The sequence below is a fragment of the Myotis nattereri genome (genome assembly GCF_964212035.1).
Source record: "Myotis nattereri genome assembly, chromosome: 2".
Lineage (NCBI taxonomy): Eukaryota > Metazoa > Chordata > Mammalia > Chiroptera > Vespertilionidae > Myotis > Myotis nattereri.
The window spans coordinates 174,877,494-174,897,259 of NC_138076.1; the positions used below are offsets into that span (position 1 = coordinate 174,877,494).

General features: G+C 36.4%; 1 protein-coding gene across 3 annotated transcripts in view; it reads left to right on the plus strand.

Moving 5' to 3' along the window:
- The window catches only part of KIF21A (kinesin family member 21A), a 145,809-nt gene extending 127,104 nt beyond the window's left edge, over positions 1–18,705 (plus strand). For 2 of the 3 annotated variants that reach the window (XM_081083671.1, XM_081083670.1), the window contains 9 exons: positions 2,313–2,351; positions 3,026–3,040; positions 6,644–6,780; positions 8,388–8,568; positions 10,296–10,460; positions 12,973–13,090; positions 14,401–14,571; positions 16,637–16,836; positions 17,423–18,705. In XM_081083671.1, the coding sequence (XP_080939797.1) occupies positions 2,313–2,351; positions 3,026–3,040; positions 6,644–6,780; positions 8,388–8,568; positions 10,296–10,460; positions 12,973–13,090; positions 14,401–14,571; positions 16,637–16,836; positions 17,423–17,516 (1,120 nt within the window). In that variant the 3' untranslated portion in view covers positions 17,517–18,705. Of the gene's footprint in view, positions 1–2,312; positions 2,352–3,022; positions 3,041–6,643; positions 6,781–8,387; positions 8,569–10,295; positions 10,461–12,972; positions 13,091–14,400; positions 14,572–16,636; positions 16,837–17,422 lie in introns of all 3 variants that reach the window. The other variant, XM_081083669.1, reaches the window with a different exon arrangement.
- Positions 18,706–19,766: the final 1,061 nt, after the last annotated feature.

The following is a 19,766-nucleotide window of genomic DNA, read 5'->3' on the forward strand; positions in this document are numbered from 1 at the left end:
GCCCCAACGATTTATTACAATTTCTGAACCTGTCAATACTATCTGTAGAAAACACTTAGCCATCTCTTTGTATGGGAGATGGAGTCTGACTTGTGAACTCTTGCCATCTTTTGTGTGTTGTTCCAACAGGAAATGAGCCATAGAGACAATATTACAGAAAATTATTTTCCTGCTGAACATTATTCCCTGCTGTAGATTTGCATCGCTATACTTTCAGCACTTGTCTTGCTCTTTCTTTTACAAGTACATTAGATTTGAAATATCTTTGAGACCACCTGAAGTTTAAATTTCTTGGGATTCTTCAGCTTCTGTGAGCATACAAAAATCTCTAATCCAGACTGCCTGGATTTTTTGAAATATACAAATTATTTTACCTTGGGTGAATAGAACAGCTTACAAAGACCACTGTTATATGTGGAACATGTTATTATCACTTGACTATTCTATTCAAATCCACTAGTAAACTTCAATAATAGTTTTTGGAATAAAAAAGTAACTTTAAGGGTGAAAGGGGTAGGTTTGAGGGTGGGTTCTGGGGGAAGAGTGGTTGGAGGGATGTAGAAAATATTATTTTCATTAATTATTTATTGAAAAAGTATTCTCACATTGAGCCAGAATCTCTCTTGCAAGAATTCAATACTAACACTGCTGCCATAAGGTGTTTGTTAACTCTGACTTATCTGCTTTGATTTTGAATGATAGCATTGTATGTGTATGTACTTGATATCCAGTCTCCCACCCCAATTATTTGTTTTTTATGCTATAATTTCTCTGTATAATTCTACAATTTCTGAAATTTATAGGATTTTGTTTAAGATGTCTGGCATGTTTAGATCATGCTAAATGGCTCTGTAACTTAGAGAAACACTACCATTTTGAAATAACTTTAATCTACTTAATTTATGATACAATTCTTGATCATATTTTAATATGGTTTAATCAGCTGATGACATGTCTTTTAAATTGATCTAGATAGGCAACTATTATCTGTTACTGAAAAAGACTCTAATATTGTTACGTCATATCTCTTATTTAACTGAGAAAAGAGTAGAACATTAGGGATGCTTTTGGGAAGTCCATTTTCACTAGTGATATGACAAATTACTAAATCTTCTTTACCATGCATTCACAGTCATAAAATTTTCTGCCAGTCTTTTGATGATCTTGACAATCTCATCATAGTTCTACATTTTGTACTGAAATGTTTTATCAGCTACCAACATTTGACTGTGTTGTCATCTCTGAAAGTTGTCACTTAGAATAGACTTCTACACTTTCAAAAGCTCAGCCACCTTCTGGATCACTTTTTGGGGGGGCTCCTTTTTGAGACTAGCGTGTTTCACCAGCTACATATTATTTCTGGTTACATTCCATGCCAGCAGCACTCACCCTCCCCTCATTCTCCCCAAACTTATTTTACAAGTAAATAGATTTTCATAATAGCCAGACTCACTGCCGGACTTGGAGATTTTGGAATAGGGCTGACAGGAGTGGGTCATCTATTGTAAAAATCCTGCTAAAGTTCCCCAGCTATTAGTGAGGGGCTCCCTAGTCAGAATTCCATATTGTTAAGATAAGTTGAAACAAAAAATTATTAAATTGAGTGATTTGCTCTCCTCTCAAGCATGTAATATATTTTTGCAACAGCCACAGTAAAGAGTCCAAATCTAAAGTAATTATCAAGATGAATAAAATTCATGAATAGTTATTAAAATGGAAAACATTTCCTGGTACTAGTCCATTAAATAGAAAGAATCTTGAAGTGATATATTTTACTTATTTGATACTGTTCCTCTTCAGGACCTAAATTTTAGAAGTAAGGATAGATAGACTCTATGGATCAGTAATAGAAATACACTTCCCCCAAAGTCTTGGTAGAAAACATAAGAATCGAATAGCTTATCTGACTTAGCTAGACATTGAATTTGCTGTTATCGCCCTAGCCCATTTGGCTCACTGGATAGAGCGTCGGCCTGGGGACTGAAGGGTCCCAGGTTCGATTCTGGTCAAGGGCATATACCTTGGTTTCGGGCACATCCCCAGTAGGGGGTGTGCAGGAGGCAGCTGATCAATGCTTCTCTATCATCGATGTTTCTAACTCACTATCCCTCTCCCTTCCTCTCTGTAAAAAATCAATAAAATATATATATATTTGAATTTGCTGTTATCCAGTAAAAATAGAGAAGCAGGGCACAATAAAGGAAGTGTTTACTATATTTCAGTAATACTGTTGATTTTCATTTCAATCTCAGTGTCTGTATCTGTTGACATCTGTATTCTTTCTCCTCATAATTCTAACTCTTTCACTGTAGGTCTGATGAAAGTGACTCCTCTCTGTCGGAGGTACACAGGTACTTTCTTTCCATCTTTTCTATATTCTGGCATTTTGTGGTGTTCTAAAATGCCTTCCTAGAAACTAAGCAAATCTCATTTTTGTTGCATGCATAACTTGTTGTAAACCATATAGATGCACTAATATTTTTTAACATATTCATTTTAATGATGCACCTTTTAGACAAAAGTAGTGGCACAGTTTTTTGTATAATAACATAAAAACTTGTGATATTTGTTTTCTATTTGTAACCTAGATTTTTAAAAAAGTAATTAAGTTCTATGAATACTGATTTCAAGAAATTCTGCTCCTCAGTGATTTTTTATTTCCATTAAAATTTGTGGGAGGTCAGTATGGTTATCTTTTCTTGTTTGTTTAGCATTTTAAAGAAAGAGTTTATGGGAGGTTTTGTGATTTTTTTAAAAAAGGTATGCTAGAAAAAGAAGGATACTATGGTACAAAAAAAGAGAGAAAGAAATAGAATGTAGAAGGGCTTTTAAAAACAATTTTTTTTCTATTGATTGATGCTATTTTAAAAATAACAATGTTGCATTTTTTCATGTTAAGGATTTCTTTTTTTTGGACCCTTAATTTCTCTTTCATCTTTGCTATCATTTCTTCTTCCCACTTATCATTTGTCTTCTCTCTTTTTGCACTCGTTTCCCTGTTTATGGCCATTTTGCTGATCAGCAGTAGATCCTCCAAAAGGTAGGCAGGGGAGGGAGATGAAATTAATCTCATTCACGGTATTACAGACTTTACTGGTTTGCATGGAACAACAATAAACTTGTTTCTCTCCTTCAAATCAGGCTTGTTTTACAAGTTTGCAACATTTAACCTTAACTTAAAGTAATTATTTTAAAGTTGATTTCTATATTTCAGAATGTGAATAGATTAATTCTAATAGAAAAAAATACCATGGATGTATGTTTCCAATTTTTTTCTATTATCTTTGGTGTTAAGGTAATATATATAAAGGTATATATGTATGTTATATATAATATATTAACCCTAATACTATGAATATCTGAGAGCATTTTTCAGTGTATAATTAATAAAATTCTATGTTTAACATTGATATTATGTTTCTTTAGAAGTGTGACTAACCAATGATATTAACACACGTAACAATGAAAGAGACTCCAGGAGCTGTGCCATACAGAAGTAACTGTCTAATGGTGGCAAATATTTATTGGATCCTTTTGTAATACTACAGCCTTTGACATGACAGAGTTGTATTGGGTGTTATATCATTTGGGAAGATTTAGTAAATTCGTACGATAAAGCTGATAATTTGAAGGAAGGAAATCTTTTGGAGACATAGTGTCACATAATTGAGGCTACTGATTTTTTTCCTTAGGATGGTTTGTGTCGTTAGATGCAAATCACAAACAGCTCTTAGACTGTTCCCATGATTTTTTTTCTTTATACTCAGTTTGTTGGAATATATACACATATATTTTCTGTTTGAGATGTAACAGTAGCAGTTGACTGTGCGTTAGATCACATTTGTGAACGTGTGAAGCAATGCTTTGATGGCTTCAGTTCATAGCTAATAACCTAACAACCACAGGCCGATTCAAATGCCAGAGTCAGACGTTTGAGGAGGTATTGCTCCCATTTCAGTTTTAATCTGCATAAATTCTTACTTTACAAACAAGTTACTGAGCATTAATTTAAAGAATCTCAGATTGACACGTGTGCAATTAATAGCATTAGACTGTGTACTTATATATTTAGTGATAACAATTCCTGGTATTATCTTTTGGTGATGAGGTGCTTCTTTCATTTTTTGAAATCATTTTAACTAGACCCTAAAAATAAAGTTTTAAATAAATTCTGAGCCTAAATTTACCTCCTTTAAATTTCTATTCATTGGTTTTTCACCAGCCCGCCTGAGCTATACCAGAATTAGCCTAATAGCTCTTCTTCTGTGTATGTGACAGTTCTTTAAATATTCAGCCCTTCACTGTGCTATTGTGTCCTCTCCAGTGAATTTTCTTTTATCATCTGAATAGGCCTAGTTTCATCATCTGTTCCTTATGTGATAGTCTACAGACCCTTAATTCTGCTTCCACTATTTTGGAAAGCGTCCAGCTTTTCAGTGTGCTAAAAATGTGTCATCTAGAACTCAACTCCATTCTAGACATGGCCTTGGTAGAATATAGCAGCTCTATTACTTTCTTCTGAAAATGTTGGGAGAGGAACCATTAATTGTCAACCCATTAATCATCTATTCAATAACTAAATCACTTAACCACTTTCCTACTTTGAACATTCTATTATATCTTTGACTTAGAGGCCTGATGCAGGAAATTTGTGCACTCAGGGGGGGCGTCCCTCAGCCTGGCCTGTGCCCTCTTGCAGTTTGGGAGCCCTCGGGGGATGTTCGACTGATGACTTAGGCCCAATCCCTGTGTGGAGCGGGCCTAAGCCTGTAGTTAGACATCCTTAGTGCTGCCACTGAAGCAGGAGAGGCTCCCATCACCACCGCTGCGCTCCCCAGCTGTGAGCCTGGCTTCTGGCTGAGCGGCACTTTCCCTGTGGGAGGCTACTGACCACTAGAAGGCAGCTCCTGCATTGAGTGTCTGCCTCCTTGTGGTCAGTGTATGTCATAGCGGCCAGTCATTCTGCAGTTCAGTCAATTTGCATATTAGCCTTTTATTATATAGGATTTCATTCAGTGATTATTTTCATGCTAAATACATACTTAATAATAAATGAATTTTGTTTCAGTCATTTTTTTCTAGGCAATACAACACAGTAGCCAACTTATTAATATTTCAGTTTAGTAAACATACTATTTCTGTCTTTAGGGCCAGAAAAAAACATGACTAGATTTTGAAGACCTCCTTTTAGACTGACAGGATCATTGACTCATTAGGTGTGACTCCAAGTACCACTGAAACTACCTACTACAACAGTTTTGTGCTAACCCATGTCCACAAGGATTTCTTTTGAAAGGCTTATTAGAGTCATTGTATCTTGTGAATATGACTTTCCCCTATGTTGCTGCCTAATAACCCCATAAATAACTTCCTTCATGAGATCAATGAGCTCGTTTGTCTATTATTGATGAGCCTTTATTTTTAAGTGTTTATAATAATTTTATTCATCTCTAATTTCTGAAATCTACTTTTCCTCTCCCTTCTGGAATTGGGTCTGCATGACTTGTCCCCTTTATTGATCTTTTTAGAGTACCAATGGAGTTACTCTATTGATTTTTGTCCCACAGGCGTATACGTTGAAAAACCTATGATATAGTGATTTAAAAACTGAATTCATCAGATGTCTCCATTTGTTAGTTCTACTTAGTCTGGGCTTGTATTTCTTCTTGGTCATTTCTGCCACTTGTATCTCTTGAAGATTGTTTTCTTTCATCAAAAAGGAGAAACAAATAGTATTGTTTTATCCCTATATTTGTCCTAATATTATGCCATCTGTCTTATATAATGGACATACTTCAATATAATTTTTCTTCCTGATTTAAACAAAGAAACTTCTGACTGATATATTTATCATGTCTTAATTCATTCTCATCTTTAGTCTTCCTGACACAATTATTTTGATTCAGATCCTGCATTAAACTCCTTTAGGATAGGAATGATGTTTTGATAATCTGTGCATTTCCGTAGCACATAGACCAGTAGCATAAAGCAGGAACTCCAGAAACATTAAAACTCATGGGATAGACCCCTAAAGATTCTTACTGTTCTTTTCAATTCTCAGTCTTTTTATCTTGTTTGATATTGTTAGTGTTTTAAGTTTTTGGTATTTTTAAAACATTCACTCTTTAGAATTTCTGTCCATGCAATCTTGTCTTTTTTCAAATTTGTTTGAAATTTGCTTCCTCAGTATTTTAGGTGGTATGTGTTATACTTTCTCAAGAATGTCCTTTTTGACACAGAGTAACATCTTCCACGTGCTATCCTATATACTTTCTTATTTGTCAGAATTCACGACACTCAAACAGCTCCCAATATTGCTTCGTTAAACTCTGAAGAGATGAAATTGTTAATAAGAAAATCCAAATGTATCATAGGCTTTGCTCTTTATAGAATGCAGCTCTTAGCTGATGCCTAATGAGTTGATGTATTCCATCGCTACTATTGCTACTTCACACGGTGTCTCTGTCCTTTGGCTTAAAAAAGAGATGAGGGAGCAGCCTGAATTTTATTACTAATTAGTTAGAAAGACTTCTTAAAGTCAGGGAACAACTAAAATTAGTCTCATGGTATAGCTACTGAAGTCAGTCTTATTTCTTTGTTTTTGTCCTCCCCGCCCGCCCCCCCCCCCCCCCCCACAACTCAGGGGCATAATCAACCCATTTCCTGCTGCAAAAGGAATCAGAGCTTCTGCCCTTCAGTGCATTCACATAGCCGAAGGGCACACGAAAGCTGTGCTCTGTGTGGATTCCACTGATGACCTCCTCTTCACTGGATCAAAAGGTGCTAGTAGTGGTTTCATGGGGGGTATTTAAGATTTTTAAAAATGACTGCGTTTTTAACAAGCTTTGACCAAAAATAAGCGAAACTGCTTAAGACCCATAAGGATATGAGAGAGAATCTAATTTAATCACTGAATTGTATAAACTATAACATCATCTCATAGTTGGGAAGAAAGTCAAACTCTCTGTTGATGTTATGTAAATAGAATATTGAGAGGCTACATCTCTGGTAATTGAGTACCTAATGCATGCAGGGCCCTGAGCTTAGTAGTGACAATGTACCAGAGGCCATTACAGTGTACAGTGTGGTAAGGAAAATAAGATGGATGGCAACCACCATTTCTTGAATACTTACTATATTTCAGAGACTGTGCTAGACAATACAAAAATTATATCTCATTTAATTCTCACTACAACCCCAATGAGATACATGTTACATCCTAATTTTACAAATGAAGAAACTGAGGATTCAAGCTATTAAATAATTTTCCCAGAAGAACTTAGCTAGGAAGTGGAAGAGCCAGGATTGGAAACCTAGGTCTAATCGTCTCCAGACCTGCAGTCTTAACCCTTTTGGCACAATTGCAGGTAGCTAGAACTCAACTGCATACGCTTGGAAGTGTTATACACCAAGAGTTTTGGGGGTTTCGAAAAAGGGAGAGATTTGGCAATCTGTGAGAAACAGGAAGGTTTTGACAAGGGGGCATTTAGAATGAACCTTATAGGATGGTTTGCATATTGACAGGTGAGGATTGGCAACCAAGATTAGAGAACAACATGAGCAGAGACATGGAGGTAAAGTGGGGTGTGTTTGGAAACGAAATCCAGTTGGGTTGAATGGTAGAATATACATAAGAGAAATAGGAGACAGTGAGGCTAGGAACGTAAGAAGGAAGCCTGGTCAGGAATTTGGGGATCTAGTAAAAGTTATTTAGGATTTAGGGATATTATAAGGTTCTGTTCAATCAGCAAACATACATTTATTGCTCATTATCTACAAGTGACATATAAGAATCTTGCTGGAACTTATGAACTTTAATAATGGCAAACAGCTCCCATTTTAGAGATAATCTGCTCTGTGAAAATATACTTTCCTAATGATTCCAATTACATTGATCTCTCCATGATAATTAGATTGTCATCATACCAAAAAACAAAGAACACAAAATAAAATAGCTTTAGGCTTATGCTTGTGGTTCAAAAATAAAATCCATCACACAGTGGCCCCTGGAAAAGAAAGGTGTCTGTGTTTACGCATTCGGTGTGTTGTGGGGAGGTAGAGAAGTGATCAAAGTAGAATGTTTTGAAGAAGCTGATTTATTTGATATGACTTTCAAAGTTTTATGGAATTATTTTTTAATACCCACATACTGCATACACCAGACATCCCTGACTCTCATCTAATCCTTTACTCCTACTTTGCCCTTGAGCCTGCTGCAGAGGGTCAGGATGGAGTCAGGATGCCTGTGGCAGATTAATGGGATAATTACTGTTTTCTTATCCCATTTCTGTCTCATAGGAGAGAAATTGTTTAAATAATTTTTGTTAAGAGAACCTAACTTAGTTAATATTGACAGTATTTCCCCTTGTTTAATTTGTTTGTTTTAGATCGTACTTGTAAAGTATGGAATCTGGTGACCGGACAAGAGATAATGTCACTGGGAGGCCATCCCAACAATGTCGTGTCTGTAAAATACTGTAATTACACAAGTCTGGTCTTCACTGTGTCAACATCTTATATTAAGGTGTGGGATATCAGAGATTCAGCAAAATGCGTTCGAACGCTGACGTAAGTAACTTAAAGATAACTAGAATAAGGGGCGAACAGTTGTTGTTTACAAAATATAAGAAAAGATAGCACTATACATGCATTTTTATTTACTTATATCTGCCTACTTCCAAAGGATGGTAAAATGTTTATAATAAGAACACAGATAAAGGGAAAAATACTATTGAGAAAATAAAATATGATAGCCTAGTATTAAACAAGAAGGGATAAATAATTTGATCTGTGACTAAGTACACATTTTATAATTCCATGCTCCCAAATACCAAGATATCACATTTCATAGTATTTACTGTGTGTTGTAGTTAATGGCTCACATTGCTTGCTTCAACTGAATAATGCTCCTTGGAAAATGGCATAAATCACCATTGTAGACAGTTAAGAAGTATTTGTAATCTTTAATTGGCATGTATTGATTAATTGACAGGTTTATTGGGTTGGGGAGGGCCTTACAGTGCTTTGGTAGTTCATAACTGCAGGTTATAGTGGACAATTGGAGGATGAGATTGTTTTCTGTGTCTATCATATATGTCTATAAAATGTGGAGCAAATAATGATTTTTTTTGCCAAAAGATTAACTGTTTTGTAATTGAAAATTGAGGGTGAACTTTGATTATTTAAATAAGAGAAGGGAGCATAGGAAAGGTTAATTTTTACTAAAATTAGGGATTTAGAGTAGGAGTTAATAATTTGTAGAGTAGGGATTATTTACCTTTAATTGCTAATTTGCATTTGGGAGAACTACTAATTATTGTACTGAATACCAGTCTCTTGAGGGAAATTTTATTAAAAAAGATGTTAGAAATTTACCAATCCAATTGACTCCCTAAAGTCAAATTTAAAAAGATTAACTATAACTTGATATTTTAGAGTTAGCTAAGAAAGTGTTTCAAAATTTAAAAAAAATATATGCTTACCCTTTAGAATTTACCAGAGGAAATAGAAATCAGTTATGTTTGAGTTTTTAGCACATAGTAAACACTGCAGGTATGAATGGGCTAAAGTAAACAAAAATAGAAAATAATTTTAAAAGTCCTCATAGGCTTTAATTCAAAAGGGCACATCCTATGGACCAAAGCAATATTGGTTGGCCTGGCCCTCAGGGGGCCTCTGGAAACTGCAGAAAAATGAATCACCTTTATGACACTCATTTGTTGAGGGATTTTTGTTGTTTGTTTGTTTGATTTTTTAATTTTTGTCACTTAACCTTTTCTGAATGATATTTTTTTAAAAATATATTTTATTGATTTTTTACAGAGAGGAAGGGAGAGGGATAGAGAGTTAGAAACATCGATGAGAGAGAAACATCGATCAGCTGCCTCCTGCACACTCCCCACTGGGTATCTGCCCGCAACCAAGATACATGCCCTTGACCGGAATTGAACCTGGGACCTTTGAGTCTGCAGGCTGACGCTCTATCCACTGAGCAAAACCGGCCAGGACTTCTGAATGATATTTTAATCATTCTTAACTCAGGGCTTGTAATTATTAACTTAATAATAGAATAGCAACTTAAGAGTCTTAAGCCATGTCATCTTGTTTTATTCATTCAAAACATTTAAAGTGCCAACTATGTGTGTGTGCGCGGTGCTGGGTTCTGTGCAAACGGGGACCAAAAAGGGCACCGATCTTGTTGTTGCTTATAGCAGGTTTCCAAGAATTCATGGAACTTTAAGCTAAACTCATGTGCAGAAACGATGACTTTTTGGTTTTGTTCTGTCTCTGTTAAGATCTTCAGGTCAAGTTACCCTTGGAGATGCTTGTTCTGCCAGTACCAGCCGGACGGTAGCTATTCCTTCGGGAGAGAACCAGATCAATCAAATTGCGCTGAACCCAACTGGCACTTTCCTTTATGCGGCTTCTGGAAATGCTGTTAGAATGTGGGATCTTAAAAGGTAGAATGTATAAGAAAATGTACTTCTTATACATGGAAAATGCAACATTCAGACATTACTAGTGCATCTGCAATCTAAATTTTATAACCCCAGAAGTTAATATGAAAATCATAGGATTTTCTGTTCCCCTCAACACCCTCAAAGGTCTCTTCTGTTCTCTTTACCGAACTCACACAATATTTTCTTTCTTTTAAGTTACATTGATGGGGAAAAAAGTATATGAAGGAAAATAGGATTAAAACCTTAGCCTTTCTTAATATTTGTCTACAAATTGTGTTGTTTTCTAGGAAGAAGCCAGGATTCTCATTCTAGTTTTACCAGTACCTTTGAAAGAATTATGTTTTGCAATATTATTTAAACATTTTATATCTATAATTTTTCAGTTAATAGACGTAAATGAACAAATGTGGGCCTAAAACCTTAGAGGGTTTCTGTGAATATCAGGAAGAGAAAGTGGTTAAAAAGTAAAAAAAGATTGATAAATTGAAATGTAAGGCATTACATCTTTGATTTGATTTTCAGTTGCCATGAAATATGAGCTTTTATCCTTTAGTTTAGTGTTTATTTTCGTTTCGTTTCTAATTATTAAAATGTTGGCAGCAAGAGAGCATTCACTTGTTAGTTAAATACTTACTCAAGATCAGCTAAAGCAAGCACTGCCCCAGCACTGTGTTGGGTCCTGGGAATAAAGATGACACCAGGCAAATGGGGCATCTGCCTTCGTAGAGCTCATGTTATAATGGAGGATAAAGGCCATCAAATAGGCTGTTACAGGGCACTGAGTAAAGTCTGCAACTCAGGTACCTCCCCTCTAGTAGGGCTTTGTCACTATAAATCAAAGGGATGGTTATTTGAGAAACTTTCAGAATAACTAGTTATAACATAACATTTAAACAGATGGCTAAGAAAGTACAACAAGCATAACTTATAGATAGATGATTGAGAAAGAAAGAGGGGCACCACCATTTTCAGTGCTGTTTTAGAAATAAAATGTTTAAGAAAATTAGAAAAGTGAAGAGTTAGTTTATTCTTGAAGAGAGTACATTTGACTCATATTAGGAACACCAGAGAGGAAGATACACAAATCATGACATAAGGCAGAAAAGACATCAGCTTTTGAAAATCTTCATACTTTTTATTTTGCTGAAGAGTTAGATCCTGTGAGACTTGGTTGATTTCAGCAACATGATTAAATATAGATTCATTTTAATAAAGTAACTAACAGAATAGTTTTCGAGAAACTCATATCCCGAAAACCAAATACATGTCTGTATTCCGGCAGTGGGATTTAAGATAGGACTATGAAATGAAGGTTTACGGTCACTCCTATTGATTGACATCATACATTTTCCTACCAGCCAGAGACATGTTCTGGTCATTTTCATATCTTTATAATAACTGATAAAATCTACCAGCTGTTTTCTGATGTACATATATACACAAATATGTGTGCATAGACGTATGTATGTATATATATGTGTATATATGAGTGTCTATGTTTTTGTATATGTGAGAGTATTTGTGTGCCTGTTTAATAAAATAATCTTATTTTCTCTATATTGTTATTTATTAGATAAGTTATTTTAGTGATATAGTTGTTTTAATCAAATTTCAAATTGGATCTAACAACATCAGTAATATGTCTATTACATGTTTAGAAATTTAACAGATTAAGGTTTATCTGGACTTGGGTTGGAAGTTAAAATTAGTCATTAGCAATTTTTTGGACTTTTGCTGCCTTTTTGTTTTCTACCAAATGACATTAGTCAGCTTTTGAATACCTTCGTTAAGATTCTTCCCACTTCTTTTGGCCATTTTTAAAAAACTAATTTGAACAGAGTTGAATAGAAGTGGAGCTAAAATAAAAAATATATATTAGTGAACTATTTTATCAAAGAACATAGATTATTTATATTGAAGCTTAGCCTCAGCATGCTAAGGCATATGTGGATCAATGGTCTGCAGATTAACTCAGGGAATGGAACAGCCACTGACTGACACTACCTGAAATCTCATTCTAACGCAATTCAAGCTGCCAACATTTTAATTCTTAGGGTTAAAAACAGTTGTCAGTTACGATAAGCACCTCACAAAGCTCCACTGTCTACCACTGACTGCCTTTCACTTCCGAGGAGAAAACTAAGACTGAGAAGATGCAGTGCTTATGTTCCTTGGCTTCCAATGCTAGGCATCAGTGCGAGCTTTGCGCTCCCTGCTAGAAACTTGGAGGGTTTCAGGCCTGAAGAGACGGTGTGTATGGAATTCCTTCTCTTAACCCAGGACGTTGCTTCCTAATGAACATCTTGAATTTCCACATAAGACACACTGCAGCCACTTCAACACCATGCAAATTTGAACAGAAAAAGGCAACGTATAAACTGTACATTTGTTCAAATAAAAGTATGTAGACAAAAAATCAAATATACATATGACACAAACTACCCATTAAAAACTGCTTACATTAAATTAAGTGACAATTCAAAAAAAATTTCTTTTTTCTTTCTTTTTAAAGGTTCCAATCTACAGGAAAGTTAACGGGACACCTAGGCCCTGTAATGTGCCTTACTGTCGATCAGATTTCCAATGGACAAGATCTAATCATCACTGGCTCCAAGGATCATTACATCAAAGTGTGTATAATAGAATTGTTGAATTGTAGTTTGAAGTATTAAAAATCATTCACCCTTTCTCTTAATCAATTTTCTTTTTTTTCCTATTTCTAGCCTTTGCTTTTTCTTCCTGATCTTTTCCTCACTCAGAGTTCCTGATTTTATCATCTTATTTAATCATATCTTCCCATTTTTGATAGAAGATAGGTTGAGAGGGATTTTAAAGATTTTTAACTCAGTCATCCAACTAATACTTGAGTCTCATTGTCACCATCTTTTATACTGAGAATATTATGGTTTTCAGATTTTATAAAATTAGCAGATAAGCTGAAGAAAGATGTATAGTTTGATTCTGGAAATGTTAAATTTGAAGTACTAACAGAGGACATCTTCATGTAGGCCAGCTGACTATTAGAAAGGCAAGCCCAGAATTTATGATGAGTTATAACTGGAGATGTAGTTTTGGGAGCCATTTAAATAGAAGCAGATGTTCAAGGAGTTTGAGTAGATGACATGGTCAAAGGAGAGGAGTTGACAGGACTCAGCCTTGGAAAATCTCTGTAAGAACCAATAGGAATAAAAAGAGGGTACAGTAAGAGAGAGTGTAGCTTTGAGTAAGAGACAAAAAATGGTTTAGTAACTTGAAAATCAAATGAATAAGGGGAGAGGATTTTGTATTTGGTAGACTTGAGCATGTTTATATGCTTAGGAAATGGGCTTAGTGGAGAAGAAAAGTGTAAGGAGAAGAGTGAAGTGGCAATTGATGGAGGTGGTAGGGGGAGTTAGAATCAGATCAAAGATGTGAACCTTGGGAAAAAGTAAGTGTTTGAAGATAAAAGGAAACTTTGGGATGGAGGAAAGGGTCCAATAATATATTTTTGATCATGCTGGTCTTTTCAGGAAATCACAAGGTCAATAGGTTAGAGAGATAAGGGCAACTGAGGGGTATGAAAGGTTTTGAAATAAAGGGAAGGTTTTAAAATAAATGGTTAAGGGTATTTGAAATGGCCACCAGGACTGCAGAGCTTTCTAATAGTGTTTAAATAACAATTATGTTATTTATTTTACTTTCAACTGGATTATACATGAAAAAATTGATTGTATTTCTTAAAAGGCATGTAAGCATGTGACATGTAAGCAAAGTAGTGTGAAAGTAGGACTCAGGTTCATCCTGAGTGGAACAGACCAGGTAATTTAGTTAACTTAGTAAGGTATTCTAACAAAACAAATGTCTGATGAATATACGTGTGCATGTGTTTCTGTGAATGAACACATATGGCTGCTTATTTTAAGTTAAATATGATGACTGCTTTCTTTTTGCTATTTTTTAGATGTTTGATGTAACTGAAGGGGCTCTTGGAACTGTGAGTCCCACCCACAATTTTGAGCCCCCTCATTATGATGGCATTGAGGCGCTAACCATACAAGGGGATAACCTATTTAGTGGGTCCAGAGATAATGGAATCAAGAAATGGGACTTAGCGCAAAAAGACCTTCTACAGGTAATGTAAAATCTTTTCACGGAATGGAACGGGTATTTCAGAGCCACTCAGCAGTCTATATAAGAATTTGAAGAGCCTCTATATAGATCTTCATTGTTTAGGAATAATATAAATAAGAGCTTCCTCTTAAAGGAGTTTCTCACCCACCCGAGTTACTAATTATGAGAAGGGCAACATTCAACATTTACTAAATACCTCATCAACAAGAGAAGACTAGACACTAGAAGATCTGGGATTGTCTCATGTATGTGCTCATTGAATAAAATCAGTCTTGGTGTAGAGTTGTTATAGTTTCCCATTTTGTTTTGTTTTATGTACACATATTCCACAGAGTAACGTGTTTAGCTAAAGTCAAAGTAGTGTAAATGATTCCTCACCTTACAAGAACATCGTCATGCATCTGAAAGTGTTGGTTCTCTCATTTCCTATGGAACACTAGTTGGATTGAAATGTTGAGTCATTACAATCAAATATTGTTCTATTTCCCTAATTCCCAGGGGAAGAAATTAGCTAACAGATAAGATTGTTCTCAGTTTCAAGCTTTCTCCTGTACATGTACAGCTGTGTATGTATTGCAGTTGCTACTACTTTCCTGCCTGCGACTAGACAAAAACAAAATAAATAAGTAGCATGAAATATTAATAGAAAAAAAACAGTAACAGATGCATATATTGCATTCAAAAGCTCTTATAGACACACATTCATGGTGTGACATATATATTGTGTATATAAAAATATTTATGCATAAAATATAGTCATATAGTCTGATCTTGTAACTGTTGTTTGCTTATAATATACTAGAGGCCTGGTACACGAAATTTGTGCACTTGTTGGGGGGGGGGGGGCGTTCCCTCAGCCTGGATTGCAAGAGGACACAGGCCAGCCCAAGGGACCCCACCGGTGCACGATCAGGGCCAGGGAGGGATGCGGGAGGTTCAGCAGGGGAGGGACCGCAGGAGGGCTCCAGGGCATGTCCGCCCATCTCGCTCAGTCCTGATCAGCTGGACCCCAGCAGCAAGCTAACCTACCAACCGGAGTATCTACCCCTTGGTGATCAGTGCACGTCATAGCGACTGGTCGGCCGGTCGATTGTCTGCCCCCTGGTTATTCGTGCACGTCATAGTGACTGGTCAATCAACTGCCTGCCCCCTGGTAGTCAGTGCACGTCATAGCAAGTGGTTGGGTGGCCTTAGCATATCATTAGCATTTTACGCTTTGATTGGTTGAATGGACGACCGGACGACAGGACGCTTAGCATATTAGGCTTTTATTATATAGGAAGGGTAGGTTAGCTCTGGTCTTCTACAAAAGTTTAACCCAGTGATTTCATGAGACAGTCCTTAAAGTCTACATGCCAGGCTGTAGTTTTTAAATTTGTTTTATTAAATACTAGGGAAATTCGTGCACTGGGTGTGTGTGGGGGGGAGGGTCCCTCAGCCCAGCCTGCCCCCTCTCACATACTGGGAGCCCTCAGGCGTTGGCCCCCATCACCCTCCAATTGCAGGATCGGCCCCTTGCCCAGGCCTGACGCCTCCGCCAGAGGTGTCAGGCTTGGACAGGGGACCCCCATCTCCCCCCGATCACTGGCTCTGGCCCCCGCCCAGGCCTGAGGCCTCTGGCCCAGGAATCATGCCTGGACAGGGGACCCCCATCTCTCTCTGATCGCTTGCATATAGCCCTGATTAGCCAATGAAAAGGGTAGCGCCGTACGCCAATTACCGTTTTTCTCTTTTATTAGTGTAGACATTTTGGGAAAGGTGAGATATTTACTGCCTATGAAGAGGATGTAATGTTTGACAAATTTTGTATACTTTCTAGGTCCTATAGATTCTATAGATTTTTAACATTATAAGCCTGCAATACTGATATTACTGATGATAACTAGTGAGGCAAATTATAAATTTCTTTAAGTCCCTAAGAGTGATTGCATAGAAAATGATTTTTACAGCTTCCAGGCCATTCAGCATTCCAAAAATTGAGTTTTATCAATAAAAATGTTTGTAACTTTTTTGGGTGTGAAAATGTATGTCCTCTTAAGCTTCTGATTTCTCTTTTTTCCTCTCAGCAAGTTCCAAATGCACACAAGGATTGGGTCTGTGCCCTGGGAGTGGTGCCAGGCCATCCGGTTTTGCTCAGTGGCTGCAGAGGGGGCATTCTGAAACTCTGGAACGTGGATACCTTTGTGCCAGTTGGAGAGATGAAGGGTCATGATAGTCCTATCAATGCCATCTGTGTTAATTCCACCCACATTTTTACTGCAGCTGAGTAAGTTTTTCCTATGCGATTTTTTTCTATGTTAGCTACTGGTGTTCAGATTTAATAAATACTGTAGGTTGTAAATATCTGGAAATGTAGAACATGAAAAACCTTGGACCTCAATTTGCTCATTACTAAAAAGGGAATAATAGCATTATCTACTTCTTATGTTAGTTAAAGAGAATTAAATGCATTAATGTATTTAAAGGGCACATGTAACAATGCCTGACACATACTCTTGATAATATGAGCTTTTTTTTCCGCTTTCTACTCAGCTTTTTTTATTTTATTCAAATTCTTTATTGTTTAAAGTACTACATAAGGCTTCTTTTTCCCCCATTGACCTCTCCCCAGCCGCTTCCACCTCCCAGCACATGCCCTCACCCCTTTACTGTCTGTGTCCATTGAATATGAACTATTTTTAATATTATTATTATGATGCCCTATTAGATATACTTATGGCACAAGCTACATTTTTACTTACATCTATTAAAGATCTATTCAGAAAATGTTTCCATGATAAGTAATTGTAAGAGCTATTTTTTTATCTTTCTGCCTCTTTTCTCATGTTCATTTTTAATTTATTATTTTGTAGTGATCGAACTGTGAGAATTTGGAAGGCTCGCAATTTGCAAGATGGTCAGATCTCCGACTCAGGAGATCTGGGGGAAGATATTGCCAGTAATTAAACATGAATGAAGATAGTCATAAACTGAATACTGTGATAATACTCTGTATATTCTTTATGGAAAATGTTACCCTACATATATTAGGCAAAAACTTATGAATGGGATTAACTGGAAACTATATATCTGAATCCAACTTCTGAATATAAATGTATTCTAGTATAATTGTGTACAATCCTGTGTGCTTAATAATAACATCTCTGAATACATATATGTCCTAATAATTGATAATATGCTTGATTCGCACTTTTATTGTGGCTGGATTTTTGTGACTAGCTATTAAAAACACACACGCTTTCAAATTATTTGAATTATAAAATGTCTGCTTTTGTGACAGTCAGAAAATACACTTGGAATATTATGCAACCCACTGATGGTTTACTCTGTATAGTCTGTTCAGATGACTTACGTATTTAAATATATTGGAAATGTAGTCAAATTGTGGTCTGTTTGTCTGGCATTTATATCAGTCTATGGAGGGTTCCCAAATTTCAAAGTTCCCAAAAAATAACATGAATAGTGTTGATGATTTTTCATAAGGTGGAATTGACCGTAATCTACTAACAAAGAATGTTGAACAGTTTGTGTTAAATGTTGACGTTTACTTGTATTGACCAAAGTTTTGCAGCTGTGCTATATATATATCCTGTGCTCAGGACTAAAATGCCGTTAATTGTTGTATTAGTGCTGTGCATACCTTCTGTGATGGGAAAAATTTTTGATGTCCTAACAGAAATATATTTTGATCTATTTTCCTATGGAGTTGTTTCTATGATTACCTTTTAATTTCATTTTTATTTAATAGTAGTACTTCCTCCCCCTTTATCTAATTTTTTATATGCTGCTAAATATATTTTAAATACACTATGTTTGCAAACTTGGTAGCTATGACGAAAACTGTATCATCTGTGGTGGGAAGAGCTATGTAAATAGGTAGAATGTAAAGAGAGAATGTCTTACATTGTAACTGTATGAATTTTTAAATGCTGTAGATTGGATTTTGCAAGAGGATGTATAATTTATGTCTGTTCAGAATATTAATTTGTAAATTCTGCAAGTTTAATTTTTATGTAGATGGTATAACATTTGAAAATATTGTCTTGTGAATCCCACCCTGTTCCCCCCACCCCCCGAAAATGTTTGCTTGTAAATGAAAGCTTAGCTAGGGCTTAAATAAATACATTGCTATGAATTATTTTTATTCTATTGTTTTTTCTAATTATACTAGAGGCCGGTGCACAAGATTTGTGCACTAGGGCGGGGGGGGGGGGGCTCACCCCAGTCAGTGCCCTCTCGCAGTCTGAGGGCCCTTGAGGTATGTCTAACTGACAGATTAGCGAGCAGTCAGACAACCTTAGCACTGCAGCGGAGGCGGGAGAGGCTCCCACCACCACCACTGTGCTTGCCAGCCGTGAGCCCAGCTTCTGGCTGAGCGGCACTCCCCCTGTGGGAGCACACTGACCACCAGAGGGCAGCTCCTGCGTTGGAGTGTCTGCCCCCTGGTTTTCAGTGCGCATTATAGCGACTGGTTGTTTTGCCATTCAATCAATTTGCATATTAGCCTTTTATTATATAGGATGAAAATGGCCAATATTTGTAAAGGTTATTTTACCTGTGTGTGATATAAGAAAAGGCATTTTTGGTTGTTGTTGTCTAGCACTTCATATGCATTCCTTTCTTTGCTCACTAGACATGACATATTCTTGAAAATGTAGCCATAAATGAATCTTGATGAACCAAGGAAACTCACTATTTGAGGGGATTAAATCAAGCTATAGAATTTAGGCATTTGAACACAGATGGTAAAACAAATAAAAGTAATTCCCGTAAATTTAGGACAGTAGTGACTTTGGTTACTTGAAGAAGTGGAGGGGAATGGTAACTGGAGGTGTTGAAGAGTTGAGTTGGGGTGTTGAGGGGTGTGGAGGTACTCCTGGGGTCCCAGTAATGTTTAATGTTTGACCTGGGTAGGTTACTGAACCCAGTTAAGGCCTCAATATAAATTTTTAAGAATATGGCTGGCAGAGGCAGAGATCTACTTATCTTGCGATCACCTGAGACAAGACTCATGTAAGTTCCCGTGCTTATTAAGCTTGCCACCCACTGAAGGGACAGTGGTCTGTTCCTTTCTTCAGTCATTCCTTGCCCTACATGTGGGAGAAGGGACTAATTTACGAACCAACAAAATGTAGCCTTAACCCCTAAAGATCCCACTCAGGATGGTTAACAATAACTCAAAATAGTTAAAATAGT